The following is a 17038-nucleotide window of genomic DNA, read 5'->3' as shown; positions in this document are numbered from 1 at the left end:
TCAAAATTCATGCTTGTAAATAATTAATAAAATTGAAAATTGTTTGACCATTTGATTGTCACAGGTATTTTATTATTTATAAAAAACATTGTGTTCCACTATTCACTTGGTCATATTAAGTGACTAAATAGTTTATGATATGGTTGATTTTTTAGCATGATTCTTTGAATGAGTATCTAACAAATAGAGGATTCAAATCATTGAATCATATTAAATATTTTACCCAGATGCAATCTCTTTTGGTTCTTAATAATTTTTTTGGTACTATGGTTATCATTGTGTAGATTTTCTTGTCGAGAGGCATCTACTAGCTTTTGCCTATGTAAACAAGTGAGTTTCACCTCCTAGAAGTTTTGCACACAATTAATGGATGTTGCCTCGAATGGTTTCATTAATTACTGACTTCAATTTCATGACATTTATTTTTCATTTTTCTTTTGCTTCAACTTCACTTTTATGACCATTAAAACGGTGGTTAAAATCAAGATCTAATTGGAAGAGATCATTGAAGATGGTCTCTTATGTCAACATCTTAATTTAAAGATGTGGACCAAATTTTGGGTGATTGAAGTAAATGGGGGGAACATTATTCATGTGATCGTGGTTCACTTGCAGCTACCAAATTCAGAAACCATGGCTGTAGCAAATTAATGTCACACTCAAACAACGTAGAATTGAACTGAATATATAAATAACCATCAATTTATGAATTTAAGAGATGTAAATTTTTTGAATAAACTAAGGTACTTTGATTTCTACATTCCCTCCAAAAGTTTTTATAAATAGAGAAATTCTCTTATAAGTATGAAAAAAGTGAACATGCATCAACATGAGAAAGTTGAATATACATAAACATAGAAACGTGATTCACTATATTGCAAGATTTTAACAGGTGCTTTTGTAATCCAAGTTAAGTCGTGTGGTGTGGACTATTTGCAACCAATTTGATTTAATATGTTTAATTCGATTATTGAGTTATTTATGAGTGATAGTCGTCAAGTCTTGCAAATTTATTTCATATACAAATCTATTTAATAAGTGATTAATATTATTTTGATTCCTAGACTATTACATTTATATCAGTTTAGTTTCCAGACTTCTAATTTAGAAAATTAAGGACTTTGAATTTTTTAATTTTGCCAATTAAGGATATTCTATAAATTTATACATTTTTCATCCAAATTTCCGTTTGCATTGCACTATGTGCCAATCATGTGAGGTCCTTTTTTTAGGGCAAAATGATCCCTTTCATTTATATCTTACCATTTTTTCCTCATGCATCATTTTTCTTTCCTTCATTTTCCGTTAAATTTGGATGGAAAATGTGTAAATTGGCGGAATAACCTCTCTCAATTGGCAAAATTTAAAAGTTAGGGTCCTTAATTTTTCAAATTAGAAGTCTGAGAACCAAACTGATTCATGTGTAACCGTCTAAGGAACAAAATGACGTTAATCCCATTTAATAATTATGTCACATTCATGTTATTCATGCCTTTTCTAATTACTCATACATGCCCATGAAATGAAAATCATCACGATCCATATGCTGGTAAAAAATATGAAAATCCTCTCGATCCATATGTTGGTAAAAAAAAAATAAAAATCCCCTATCATTATACAATCACATATCAATAAATGGAAAAAATATGAAGAAAATATTTTTTGGTACAATACTAATTAAACAGTTTGCCGTGACAAGATCAGTCAATATTGATGTTAGCATGTCTATTAATTTTTTAGTTTGTGTCAAATAATAGTTAATCTAAACCTACTAATGTTATTGTGTCGTGTTGAAAATAGCTAATCGGCCCTGCCATTGAGAGTTCTTTTGATGGACAAAGAATAATTAAAATTAATGATCATACATTTTTTTTTTTTTAGAATGAATGATTTAATCATTTTTCAAAATCATGGTACTCATATAGTTATATAAACCTATCATATAAAATAGAAAAGGCAAATGAGAAGTTCTTAATTATCATTGCAAGTTGATTCACAAGGAAAGTGATTCGATAAGCAAAAACTTTTATTGAGAAAATATGCCAATTGGCATGCAATCTCATATCACTTTTATACCCTTATTAATTAGTTTGGAAATTCATTGTCTCACTAGCCCTCTAGGCAATACCTTAGCATCTGTGGTCGAGCCTACTGAATCATAGCCGAAACATATATGACATATCAATTTAGAAAATAAAAAGGAAAGTGACCAAGGATTTCACATAATTGAAAGTTGCCCCCACAGTGTTAATGCAACATCTGAAAAGATGCCTTTGGTGGTCCAAACCCCTCTAGTTTCAGTCTCAGACAACAATGATATATCATACCCATCAAGCTTTTAATTTAAGGAGTTCAAAGACCCATCCTTATAATGACAGTTAAGGCTCTTACAAGTAGAAAAAAGCCCACCATCCATCATGGTCTTGGACTTAATTAGCTAGTCCCATATATTGTTATGCGTGTTTGATATGGTGCTAGTCTAGATAATAATTTAAGTGAGATTGTTTTTGTGATAGTATTGAATTTAACAATTTTTTTTTTTTTTGAACACATATTATCTTTTAACTAATTATACTGTCATTTTAATTAATACAGTCACATACAAGTTTATTTCGTGGGTCTGATTTTACTTTTCCTTTTAAAACTTTTTTCTATCTTCAAAGAGAAATATTCAATATTGCATGGTGGGGCTCTCTGCTTTCATGTTTTTATTGCCAACTGGCACTGGTTCTCTTGCATCCACATTCCTGCCTTCTGTTTGCTACTGCCAAATTAAATGTCTCTTTCCAACCAAACATTAAATTTGGTTTGGTAGCTTAGAATGTGAAGTCACATGTGATCAAAGAGCAAACAGGAATGTCTGCTAACCCGGCCCTTTTCCTTTTTCACTTCATCAACAACTCAAATCGTCTGGAGTCAACTGCAGGAATTTTAGATTATCAACCAATAGGATTGCAACACATATGCACAGCTGGGACATGCATATATAACACCCATGAGCATGTGATCATACACTTCAAAATATATATAGCATGACCTATGTATATGCATGATCATTAAATACAGCTACATATAATTCATTTCCTGTTCTTTCTTATGAAGGCACATACTGAGTTAAAGTTAAATAGCTTACCAAAAAAGGGAACTGATGAGTTAAATAAAAGACAGGCTATATATGGTGGACCTGCTTGCGTTTCTCCAACTACATTTTATAGCTGCTGGTAAACCATAAAACTAACTTTCTTCTCTAAGATGTACCAAAAGGAGAGAAAAAAGCTTTCACCTCTAACAACAGCTGTTGGATTTGTACTTCTGAAATGGAATTTCACTGTTGTTTTTTTTTTTTTGGAATTAGTTCCTAGCTTTAGACTGGTTTGGTGCATGTACAAGATTGGACCAGACTATTAGGTTGGATTGGATTAATTAGTTATAATAATGCTATCATATGTTTGGTATACGATTGAATTGGATTGGATGTATTAGATCATATTCGAATATGGATGCCATTGTTAGGCCCACCTTAGAAAGTACACTTATAATTCAAATAGTTCATTTTTAAAATATTTTTTGTATTATTTCTTGAAAAACAGTTAAAAAAAAAATTAAATTATTAAACAATTTTTAATTTAACTGATCTTTGTTCTTTTTTAAATATAATACTTGAAAAGATACCTAAAAAATGAGAAAGTAAAAAACCAACCTCTTATTTATTTACTTCTCAATATTCTTCTTATTGTCGGCAAGATTTTTAAAGCTGCATATCTGAAATACCAAACCATTTAATATTATATGGACACCTGAAGTGGAATTGACTGAAACATATGGTGATGAATATTAATTAAAACATTGAATATATACACAATGGAGTCTATGACCACACACAATAAAAATTTGTACGTTAAATGGAAGCATCAAATTTGAACAATAATAGTGACAAAATTAAATAGGAGTTGTGTCGCAATATCCAATATCTAAAGAAGCTAGCTAGCCTTTGGTTAAAGGGACACATCTATCTATCCATTTGGTCCATACATGGCAACACATATGTTGCAGGAGGATGGATGGTGTTGTATGTGAAAGAGCAAAGTGCGTGGGAGGCCCAAGACATATATGAGTTCTCAGGCAATGTCACATTCCAGCCACCTAATGGGAAAGAGAGAGAGAGAGAGAGGAACAAGAAGATAGTGACCCTTTTCTTCCCTTTCCCTGTGCCGCAACAGACAATAAACAACGCGGCTGCTAGAGAGAGAGAGGTGCATGATAGATGATTTATATATGAATAACACACCATATATATGCATGACCACCCAAGGCAAGCCAGTCCAAACCCTTATTTACTACTTAAAGAGAATTAGGGTTTCTCAGGATGGTGACCCATTTGTTGGTGGGCAATATATGGCCATATTTGTACTCATGCATGTTCACATGTCGTTGGTTCCCTAGGTAGCTAATATCATGCCTCTAAGGTGTCCATTTTAATAACTACATGCGAGGTTAATTAATTGAATTAATTAGGTATTTGCACAAGTTAAACATTTAATGTTAATTGCCCATAAGTCTTAATCAAGTGGTATGAATATATGCTGGCCTTTATCATGATTATAAGAAAATTTATCCTTATAACTCTATGAATCTGCTTCATAAAACGTTTGGTAAAGAGACTTAATGAGTGTAACAATTTTCAAAAATCAAGCAGAAAATCAGATCGATGCAGTAGTTTTTATAGTCTTTATGGCTCTGAATTGACTACACCTGAATTTATAAGTCAAGCCAACTTCTATCCAAATTCACCACACTCTAGATTGATTGCACCCCTAGCTCGCTCATTTAGGTCCAATTTTATCATAGGCTGCTTAATTATATATAGAAGGGGTTTAAGTTTAACTTGTCAAATAAAGGTGTGTGTCTCCTCAGAGTTATGAGACGTCGCATGCGACGTTGCCACATCATGAGCCAAAGGAAAAAAGGCAAACTGGGCTTCAGATAAATTAATTAATATTTACTTTAATTAATTAAAAGGGGTGTGTATATATATTATATATAAGTGGTGCGCAGTTGCATTTAAGCCACATGGTCCCCTCCCAAAGTCCTCTATGACTATGACTTTAATGGCAAAGAAGAAGCTTATGTCAATGAAGGTTTGCTGTTCTTGTTAGGGTTAGGAGAGAAGATGTGGCTTTCTAAGAGGGGATCCATCAAAGGCTACTTCGATTGAAACCAAACACAAAAACAAAAGTGAAAGAAGGTTTAATGATGTTAGACAAATCATATTTTTAGATCACATAATTAGTTGATCATATTTATTATGTAAAAGATAGAATCAAATTCTTTTGAATATTGGTAATAAAATGTACACGAACAATATTAAAGGTATTACGACTGCATTAGTAAATCACATTTATGTACGTGTGATAGGTGAAATTCATTTATTACTTCAACTTTTATGATTAGTTAAAAATTAATACATTATCTATTATATACCGTAGTTTAGTTAAAAATTAATACATTTTTATTATATATTGTAGTTTACTCGATCATGCAGTTTAAAAATACGGTCTCTCTAGTATTATCGTAATAAATACATTTTCATATAAATTCACTTGTTAATGTGGTCAAAACATATGTATACCTCTTAACATTACTTGACAAATTGAGAGAGAGAGAGAGAGAGAGAGAGAGAGAGAGAGAGAGAGAGAGAGAGAGAGAGAGAGAGAGAGAGAAGGGAGATAGTGGTTTGTCTTGGGATGGCAAAGAAAGGTAGATTAATTATGAAAGCAGTGAGAGGCAGTTGAGTTGGGGCTGGAAATATATTTAATTGCAAAACCAGTGAAGCGCGCTGAAGCTGAAGCATGCACGAATGAAGCAGAGCACTGATTTTGGCAGAAAGATAGTGCCAGAGACACTGCAACATTGTCGATCATTATTCATTAACTTGCTATTTCTGATTAAACTCAGGTAAATCCACAGTCACACACATTCATCACAACCCTTAAAAACCCTCTATATATATGTAACAACCAACAATCTCTCTCTCATCGAACAAAGCGAGTGAAAAAGAAGCATATATGTTGAAGGATAAAAATTGTACTCACACCTCATCATCCTCAGTTACTTTTCACACTCAGACTCATATTTAAGAAGTTAGAGTACGTCTACTAAATACACCTTAGCATAATTCCAAAACATCCGTAACAAATTTATAATTATTTTAGAGAGCTGCTATTTACACAATTTTTTTTTTCTTTTTGCACACACTTTTCTCCTACACACCTCTTATTATTTTTTAAATGTAAAATTTCTCTTTAACACACCCCTCTCATTACCAAAATACCTGTAATTTCATTAATCTTACCAAATTTCTCTTACACATCTCACTCAATTTATTCAAACAATACACACTCACTCAACCCTTTCAAATAATACACACCCCCACCCCCAACCTCACGCCCACCCAATCCTAGCCAAGAACACCCCTGTATACCAACATCATCATCAGAGCCGTCACCACCGCTATCAACTGATCAGCCGTCGAAGTCGCCGTCAACTCATTATTGTCAATCCGCCGTTGGTGGTCTCACCACCTTACTACAACACTATAGCCATTGTTGTCAACTCATAGTTATGCCTTAAGCTAAATTATTTTAATTCATATGCAAATCTAGGTTTTTTTTTATCAAATTTAAATTGGTTAATTTATCTCAAGATCTATTTTTTTTCTGTTTGAAATAATTTGGAGTGCGGGTTTTTTGGGTTTCAAGATTGAAATTTCGAGTTTGAGTTATAGGGTTTCGCATGTCGTTCGGCACTAGTTTACCGACCATTTCGGTTTCGTTCGGTAGTAAGCTGTCGAACTTTTCAGTTTTGTTCGGCAGTTTACTACAGAACGAAACTGAAAGGTTCGACTACTTACTACCGAACGAAACCGAAATGTTCAGCAGACCAGTGCCGAACGATCTGCGAACCCGAAAATTCACTCTTGCACTCTAAAAAACCTCACTCCAAATCATCATAAACAAACGAAAAAAGTATTAGGATTAATTAACTAATTGAAATTAGATAAGAAAGCATTAGATTTACATTCAAATCCAAAAATTTTAGGTTAGGGCATGCCTCCAACTTCCAATGGCTATGGTGGAGAGAGGATGCATGGGCGGCGATGAAGGCGGGTTGATGGCGGAAGGTGGGTGTCGGCAATTTTGGGATGGAGGTAGGGTCATGGGTGGGGTGTGTTTTGGTTATGGTTGGAGGTGAGGTTGAGGGTGGGGTGTGTAGTTGTGGTTTATGAGTGTTGGGTTTGAGGTGTGTAAGGAGAGTTTTTTTTTTTTTTTTTTTTTTTTTTTTTTTTTTTTTTTTTTTTTTCAAATGATGTGGGTTGTCCTTTAAAGTAATTTCTCTTAATTTATGTCAATTAAGTAATTTCACAAAATAAGTTGGTGGGGGTGTGCAAAAAGAAAAAAAAAAGTGTAAATAGCAACACTCTTATTCTATTTCCTAAAACTTTAAAAACAACTGAAAGAATTTAAGAAAAAAAAAAAAAAGACCAGCCACGATTGGCTTCCGTTCAGACCATCAAGTGTTGGAGAAATTATTCTGTGTATTTGATACGTACACTGTCACTTGGTGTAACCAATCTAACGTATCATAATATGTGTAGATGTTATTAATACTATAGCCTACTAATATGAATATACCGTCTAATAATATTCTTATACGTTGGATTAGTTACATCACGTGGCGGTGTATCGAATATACACAATAATTTTTTCAAGTGTTGGCCTCCTCACATCGACGCTAGATGTGAAGTCAGTATGAGGAGGCCTTAGTATTTAGTTTTCTATTTGTTTTTAATGATAACTTCTTTTAGTAATAAAAGAGGGGTAAAATAACTGTTACAAATTTCATTAAATGATGAGTAGTTTTTTGGGTGCCAATTAATACGGAACAACTTGGAAAAATTACTCTATGTATTGAAAGATTGATCTCTTTATTTTTTTTCCCCTAAGAAGAATTATGTGTCTTATATTCCTTTTATTAATTAAATAGATTGGATTCATGGCTCTCTAAATCGAGGTACAATTTCCATACAAATATTTTTTTTATTAATCAAATATTTCCATACATATATTCAATAAACCTATTCAAACATATATATATAACAAAATAATTTTGGAAGATTATTTCCATTTCAGGGCTATACAATACTAAATTTTTATTAATCCTTTGTTTTTTTTGGCCAGGTTATTAATCCTTTGTTTTCTCTTGTAATTCATTGTCAAAATTTTAGGCGCAATTCTTCTTAATTAATTAGGAGGTTCTATTGATAAACCTTATTTGCTAACTAGCATCAATTAAAGCATCACTTAAACAATACTCATCTCGCATTTTTAGTTGCAAAAGTACTAATTAAGCTTATATAATTAAGTTTTGCAATTATATATTTTTTCAATAGATAGCAAATTATTTTTGATAGACTACTATAATCATCATGATGTTAATTATCAAAACGAATTTTTATTTAGTTAATTTTTAACAAGAATAACCCTTTCAAAGTATCTATAATGAACTGCCCGATAAGACTACATCATGAAGTGGACATCATGATGTACACTAAAGAAAGGTTTGTGTCATATATATTGAGTTGCATACGGATTTTGTGCTTGAACATTTCTATGTATATAATATTATATATAATTACTTGCTTTCCATTTATGTTATGTTATCTGCTTAACATTTTTTGAGGACCACCTAGCTTTTTACAGAACCCCTGCAACAGATATAAAACAGCCAACAAAGCTATAAAGAACCAACACCAACTACTAGTACACTGGTCCTGGAGAGAGAGAGAGAGAGAGACCATCAAAGTAGTCATTTCTTTCTCTCCCATACTTTCTCAAAATAAACTTACTAAGGAGATGCCATAAATCGTGACGGATGGGTAGTAGTGATGGGGTACACGTACAAATGAGAGGAAGAGATACAGATCGCACAGGAAAGAGTGTGTTCTGCAACTTTGGTATATATATATACTGTGCAGTAATATACATAAGCACATAAATTAAGCTATATTTATTAATTAACTTTTATTTTGTATATATGTATATATTATAAAAAATTGCGTGTGCCAAAGCATGTTTGATGATCGAAACCTTATATCCTTGAACATATATTACTCTCAAATTAGGTTAGTTAGCCAAAACTTTTTAAACATACTGGATTTGAACAGGTTAATTAATTAATGATAACATATAAAAAAAATTCTAATATTGCAATCAACCGCAGTGTGGTTACGCCAAAATTGCAATGAGCCTTGGTACGTTTTGTACAAGGGTTTAGGGTATATGATTTGTGCAGTGCAAGCAAACACACGCTGTGGTTAACTTAATCAACGTGCAGAGAATGACTATACATATACAATCACTTGATTTTAAGATTTTTCTAAATCTAAAATGCGGTGTGGTAAGATAATTTAGATCCACTTCCAGCTAAACTGTGAAGTGTGAAGAAATCTAGGTATCCATCCCAAAACCAATTGGCAATGAGAGGAGTATCCCAAATCCTAGCAAGGTTCTCACATCTTCAATGTGAGATTTCTCTCAACACACCCCCGCACGTGTGGCGTCATTTAAGCCTAACACAAGGACAATTTATATTGGGTGATGTGATACCATAAAGATCTAGGCATTCATCCCAAAATCAATTGGAAATAGGAGGAGTAACCCAAATCCTTATAAGCTACTAGCAAGACTCTCACATCTTTAATATGAGATTTCTCTCGACATAGTGGAGGTGAAAAAAATTTCTCTACACACGTATAATGATTGATTTGTCCTTGCGAGACAAGAATTGATTATTAGGAGACACACTACCATAGTGTGTTCTAATAAGTCTTTTGAAGCTAGAATTTTCAATATATAATTAGAATGACATGCATATATATATTCCTAGTCTATGTTGATATTGTGTCTAAAACACCATTGGTGTTTGAGGTTTTAAGAGCTTGTTAGTTTAAGATTTAATACTTAAAGAGAGAAGCGCTCAGACACCAACTAATAAGTAAATTAATAAAATACAAACTACTCTTTTGAATTTACCTCGCAATATAAACTTATGATTCAAATCATTTTTCAAGAATTATTGATCCTTGTCAATGACGGAACATCGTCACATGGAATATATAGCTTAGCTAGGTAAGTCTACTAAAAATAAATTTTTTACATGTTAAAAATTGGGATGCAGCACCCCGGCCCCTAGACCTAGTTTTTTTTTCCTCGATCAGTAGCCTTAGGCCTTTGAGTCGGTAACCCACCCCACATCTTCCAATATAGCTCACGTACCTTGAACTACAATTTTGTCTCCCTTTGAAGTCCTTACAAAAATCAATCAAATAAAAACTTCACATAACTTACTTTGAACGACAAATATATATGGTTCCACCCATAAATTCCTTGTAAGAAATCAATGAAATAAAAAATTATTTAGTCGTCATCTAACTAGTAATATATATAAAACATATATAATTGTTGGCTCTGTAGAGTCGAATTAAACCATGTCAATTACAATATATCCATCAAAATCATCTTAGATTAGAAGTTTGTGTTGCTACAATATTGTCGCTGGTCGGCATCCATTTAAGTTGTTACTTGTTGAATGATAACTGCTTGTAATATTAATTAGCATCACACTGAATGCTACAGGCAGCATGTGTTATGCAGGCCAGAAAAAGAAGAAAATAGCTACCTGCACTAATAACTTGAAAAGGGTATACAAGCAATACGATAAATTCTTAATTAATTCAGCTTACCTATTAAAGATTTAATAAAAAGACATTTGATGAACTCTCATATATTGGACATCATCATTTAATAATAAAGGTTTAATTATTTTTTTCATTTTTTATATATACAAGATTGCTCTAAATTAAGTTAACTGATTAAAACATTAACACGAAGCTAATTACTCTTTTGGCCAAACACACGAATAATCTCATAACCAAACTGTTTGTTTTTTAGGATCCACTCCAAAAACCATCTTTACAAAACATTAACCAAATCGAAAGACATTTAATTATCTAATTATGATAAAATAAATAGATAAACACAATATTTTAATAAAAGCATTGAAATGATTGTAATTCCAATCAAATGACTAGCTAAACAACTTCTGATTTGGTTGAAGTCTTTAATTGCAAAGATGATCTTTTGAAGTGTTGCCTAAAAAATGAATTGTTTGGATTATAAAATTACATAATGTGGTGGATCAAAAAAAGGAGTTAGTTTCGTATTAATTTGCTAGTAAGTTATTTTTAAATATCTTCTATCCTTATATCTGGTTAGCATTAACTAGTTAGCAAATAATTATGGATATTTTTATTTATTAGGGAAGGAGAGAGTTGAACTTGGAATCTCTTCGAACATTAAGAAGAGAAATACTACTTCACTAATAACTAGTTAATAAGGATTTGTTTATTTTTTCTTAGTATTATTTTTTGTTTCATCTATAATGTTTATACGTACATACAATAAGAAAGAAAATTTTGTAAAATATTTTTGAATCTCGAACCAAACGTGGCCTATGTATCATACTATCATGCAGGTTTAGCCGTTGAATATGAAGCTAATGAAGTATGTTATATAGAAATTTTATTGCATTAAATACGTGATACTAACGATGTTCTAGACTCCGGTATGGGTATCCCTTCATCTTATATATATATATATATATATATATCAAAAATGCTCTAAAGCTAATTAGTTAGTAAGTTAATACAAAACTAACCACTATGTTGGGCCCACCGCACAATGTAATCTCAAAATCTGAATCATTCATTCTTTAGGCCCTACTTCAAAGATAATCTCTGTAAAAAATTTTCAAAATCGAAAGTCATTTAGTCATTTGATTATAATAACAATTATTTATATGTTTTTATCGAAATCAGTAATCGTCTATTTATTTGATCACAATTAGATAACTAAATGATTTTCGATTTAGTTGATTTTTTACAATAATGATCTTCAAAGTATGGTCTAAAAAATGAACGGCTCGGATTATGAGATTAGTTATGTGGTGGCTTTAAAAGCATGATTAGCTTCATATTAACTTGCTAACAAGTTAGTTTTAAAACACTCTTCTATACATATATATATCGTCGTTCAGGTGCGGACGTGTGAACAAGCCACCAAGTACTTGGTAGCTTCGTCGAGAGCTCGGTGAAGTTTTTTTAAAACAGGTAAGCAGCGCTCGCTACTGCTTCCTCTGCCCGTTTTTTAGGTTATAGGTTGATGGATTCACCTCATAATTCATAAGGAATAGAATGAAATTTGTAGAGGCGTTATGTTAGGATTTAAGTTAAACCCTAACATAAATGCCGAAAAACCAGGTCTGAGCGCTCGGTGCAGAAAAATTTTACATTACCAAGCGCTCAGCAGTAATCACCAAATGCTCGGCGCTAGGTGCAAACATTGGCATGTTCGCACCTGAATGAGACTATATATATATATATCCTAATTAAACATGTTTTTGTGTCCTTTCAATCACTTAGTTATTCCTTTTTATTACTTTTTGGAACTTCACTCTACTTAATTAGAATGGAAATAGTCTTGATAGAAAGTAACCCATTCAATCATTTATTATCTGAAGAAGAAGTTCCTAGTTTAAAGTAACCCATTCCCATTTTGGTAATGTAATTAAAAATGAATTAGGAAGTACTTAGTTATCAATCCCTACTCTACTGCCCTAGTACCTTAATTAGCACTTTCAACCTCTTATAATTAATTACTTATGCCAGTCCATAATGAATTCCTTATAATTAGATAAGATCATTGCATCTTAAATTTATGAATAGTATTAGAGGCACCAATAATCATTATCTAACTTTATGAAATCTCAACTGAGTTATTTAGCACTATTTTATTTAATTGTTCATTATTGGATTCATTTTAGATCTCATTTATTTATTGCAAATAAAAAAACTTCCGTTTATCATGTGCATGACAAATCGGTTAATAAATAAAGGTTGAGATAATAGTTGGCCATCTAGTATTAATATAAATTTATGCATATATCCATCGTATATATATTAACATACCCATCATCATCATAACTGTTAGTGCAATCATTAATTAATAATCTATTAAATGGTAAGTAGTGTAGATAATGAAATATCTTTATTATCAAATTGGGTAAAGCATAATTGCTTGATAGATCATGACTTTCCTTAATTCTGATAGCAAACACAAAGGGTGAAGGGTGGATTCAAAAATTATCAAAAGTTTGGGGGGGGTAACTAACAACTTTCCCACTGTTTTCCCCCAATATCAAACCAACCAAAAACAAGTGAAAGGAAGCAAATGTGGTACTTTATGAGAAGCCAAAGCCACTCTCAAACTTGTGTGGCCCTGTCAGGCTTCACTCTCAGATGGGTCAGCCCCAATTGTCCATATGATTCACAGTCTCTCACTCCCTTTTATAGGTCCCACACCATCCCTCCTCTCACCCCCCACATACACAACACAGCCTCTCCTCTTGACTCCTCTCCCTTCCAAATTCTCTCCACCATATATCTGAGTTCCACCCACCTCCCTCTTCTCTCTCTCTCTCTCTCTCTCTCTACACACTACTCTTTTTCATGGACAAGATTGAGAGGGAGACCCAAGACTTCATGAACGTAGAGTCCTTCTCTCAGCTACCCTTTATCCGCCCCGCCCCGGTTAACAAAGAAAAGGGTGGCATCCGCCTCTTCGGCATAGAATTCAGCGGCGGCGATGCCAACCACCCCATTGACGACTCTGAATCCATAGACACCAATGCTTGCGAAGACACAAAAGACAACTCCAACAACAACATCACCACCAGCAAGAACAACAACAACAACGAAAACAACGGCGAGAGCAGCCGGAGATTCGAATGCCATTACTGCTGCCGGAACTTCCCAACCTCTCAAGCCCTGGGAGGCCACCAAAACGCACACAAGAGAGAGCGCCAGCACGCGAAACGCGAGCACCTCCAGTCAGCCATGGTGCATGGAGCATTATCTGACGCACACGTGTACGGCCTGATGAATTACAGGCTCAACGCCTCATCACCATCATCTTCATCACTTCATCATCACCCCACTTATCCCTCCTGGAATGGTAATTCTACGAGTGCTACTGCAACTACTGCTAGGTTCTATGGAAACCCAGCTGGGTCTTACCCTTACCACACACAATCACAACCCATCAATGGGAGCCCCTTGGCCATGTGGCGGATCCCTGCAGCCTCCGCCGCCGTCCGAAGTACGAACCCTAGTTTTGGTCACAGCGCCGACCGCTCCTTGTCGAATCCGCTGCCACAGCTGTTTGCCGGCGAGGAAATGAGGTCCTCGCCGGCAGTCAGCGGATCTTACATGTATGACTCCACTTCGAAGGCGAGTGTGCAAGACCATGTGAGTTTGGATCTTCATCTGTAATAATAACTTGGATGACTATTTTAGGGAGAAGAATTTGAGATTTAATTTTGATCTCATGATCGATGTGGGAATTAGTAATTAATCAATTAATATATAATCTTTTGAAATGCAAATGAACCCAATTTTTAGTATGATTCAGTGTGTAAATGATGAAATTAAGCATTTTCCTTAATTATTTATGTGTTTTTTTAATTTTGACCCAACATGATGTGTTCATGTAAAAGCTAGCTAGCCTCTTAATTTATCTTTTGCATCCTCATAACCATTAGATTAGGAAGTACTTTTTCATGATTCTGAAAGCAAAACTACATTGGCAAGAAAATCCTACATTTTCTGAAGGAAAAAAAAAAAGGGTTATTTTGAATCTTTGATGATGAGATTTGGTTTCAACAGGATGATATATTATAATTTATGTCTCTTGCTTGAGAGTTAATTAATTGTTCTCCACGCGTGTGAAGAATATATGGTATCAGTTAGGGGTGCATGGGACTTTTGAAGATACACACGTGTGCATAGGTGTGTCGATATTTGTTGTGTTAGACAGGTGGGGTGATGAAAGAGGTGAAGTGGTTTGATTGAGTGTAACACTACTAGCTAGCTAATGCGGAGAGAGAGATAGATGATGATCAGGTGATAAGGTTTGATGACTACTGTTCTGCTTCTCTGCCTCAAAATATGCAGAAAGAAAATGATATATCCATGGAATTTGCAGGTGGCGCCATTGCTTGCTGCTACTACACTTTAATTGATGTATATATATATATATAGGGATTAATATCATTTTGCTCCCCCGACTATTACACTTGTATCAGTTTGTTCCCCAGATTTCTAATTTGGAAAATTAAGGACTCTGACTTTTTCAATTTTGCCAATTGAGGTTTTTTTGTCAATTTACACATTTTTTATCCAAATCTTGAGGGCAAAATGGTCCCTTCCAATTAGATCTTATCATTTTTTCCTCATGCATCATTTTTCCTCTTTTATTTCTTGCTAAATTTTGCTTGATCATCTCGACATTTTAGATGAAAAATGTATAAATTGACGGAATAATCTTAATTGGCAAAATTGAAAAAGTCAGGGTCCTTAATTTTCCAAATTAGAAGTCTGGGGAGCAAACTGATACATGTGTAATAGTCTGGGGAGCAAAATGACATTAATCCCATATATATATATGCTTTCTCCATCATATATATCACTTATTTTCAGTGCAATTGAGAGAGAGTTGTCAGTATGTATTGTATGATTGAGGCAGAACCTCCTTATTCGTGAGACCAATGGCTGAAGAGACAAAGTGTCAATGTGATTGTGAAGGCCATTCATTTTTTCCTTTTTTTTTTTTTTTTAAAGAAACCCATTTTAACTGAAGCAGCTGCAGTGAAAAATATGGGGCATTGTACTGAATGAGATCGAAGGGGGTGAAGGTACGTTATTCAAAAATAAAAGTAATAATAATAATAATATATATGTAACATGGTGGATAGTGATATATATGCTAAGTTGAAGAGGGTCTACAACTAGGAAATATTGGGTGACTTTTTCTTTGCCTGATCGATTAGAAACACAAATTTCATCATTCAAAGGGCAGCAGTACCAAAACTTTCATGGCTTTAAAATGGCAAAGCCAGCCCTTGGAAAAAGCATGTGTCCCCTTTTGCTCTCTTAAGAGATCGATCAGTCTCTTGAAGGAACATATATATGATGAAGATGGTAGTTAGACTGCCATCTTTATTTCCCCTTCTTTTGTACGTACCTTTGCTTTTATAATTTGTGTCATTGTGTGTGTGTGTGTGTGTGTGTGTGTGTGAGAGAGAGAGAGAGAGAGAGAGAGAGAGAGAGAGATGTTAGGTGGGATAGTTTTAGGTGTGGGATAGGTGTAAAATTAGAGATTTTTCTAGCTAGCTAGTAGTACTACAAGTGAAGAAGAGGAGGGGGCATATATGCATTTTCTCTTTCAACAATAATTCAGTTAGTACTACTATTTGTTTGATGGATTTTTATCAATCTGTTATTGCATGTGGGAACACAACTTGGGGTCAGAGTTTTTGGCTACCTTGATATATAATTGGACTTAACTCAATGAATCTCATGAATTAAACCAACACATGCTCATCATAAAGATGCTAAAATATATATTGTTCATTTGATGTCGGGATTTGTGTTTTGTCTCAACCTCTTGCAGAACATCATGGAAAAATATGTACTGTAGAACACTTGTCTGCCTATTTGTTCTACCGTATTTTTTTGTTTGTGTGTGTTTTTGTTTTTCTTTTGAAGGCATTAAAACTTGCGAATTACATTAATGAACTTATAAAATTAAACCGGGTTTGGATTTGTAATATACAACTCAGATTAAAAGTCAAATAATGTCAAGACAAGCAGAGAATTCATTAATCTTTTTCTGAATGAATCTTAAAACAAAAAGAAGAGGAAAAGTAATTTCAGTTTCCAAATTAAATCGCATCTTAATAAAGTTTTGACAGTTTCCATTACCTTAATTCATGATCTTACAGATCATATCTTGCTTGTGCAACAAGCCAAGTACTTGAATTTAAATGGTGCCCATGTTGCTCACTTTTGCAAAATAATTATCCA

The 17038-nt window shown here is 33.5% G+C and overlaps 1 protein-coding gene across 1 annotated transcript; it reads left to right on the top strand.

Moving 5' to 3' along the window:
• The first annotated feature begins 13499 nt into the window (after nt 1-13499).
• ZFP8 (zinc finger protein 8) lies at nt 13500-14553 on the top strand. The gene has a single exon (XM_086247978.1). It carries the CDS (start codon nt 13625-13627, stop codon nt 14444-14446), a length of 822 nt encoding a protein of 273 aa, XP_086104104.1. The 5' UTR covers nt 13500-13624; the 3' UTR covers nt 14447-14553.
• Nucleotides 14554-17038: the final 2485 nt, after the last annotated feature.

Source organism: Dryas octopetala, chromosome 6 (assembly GCF_963921425.1).
Source record: "Dryas octopetala chromosome 6, drDryOcto1.1, whole genome shotgun sequence".
Taxonomy (NCBI): Eukaryota; Viridiplantae; Streptophyta; class Magnoliopsida; order Rosales; family Rosaceae; genus Dryas; species Dryas octopetala.
The sequence above is the reverse complement of the archived record's forward strand: the minus strand, read 5'-3'. Positions and strand labels throughout refer to the sequence as shown.

Excerpts from the sequence above, each read along its gene's own strand:
- ZFP8 (XM_086247978.1), top strand. The coding sequence starts at position 13,625 with ATGGACAAGATTGAGAGGGAGACCCAAGACTTCATGAACGTAGAGTCC.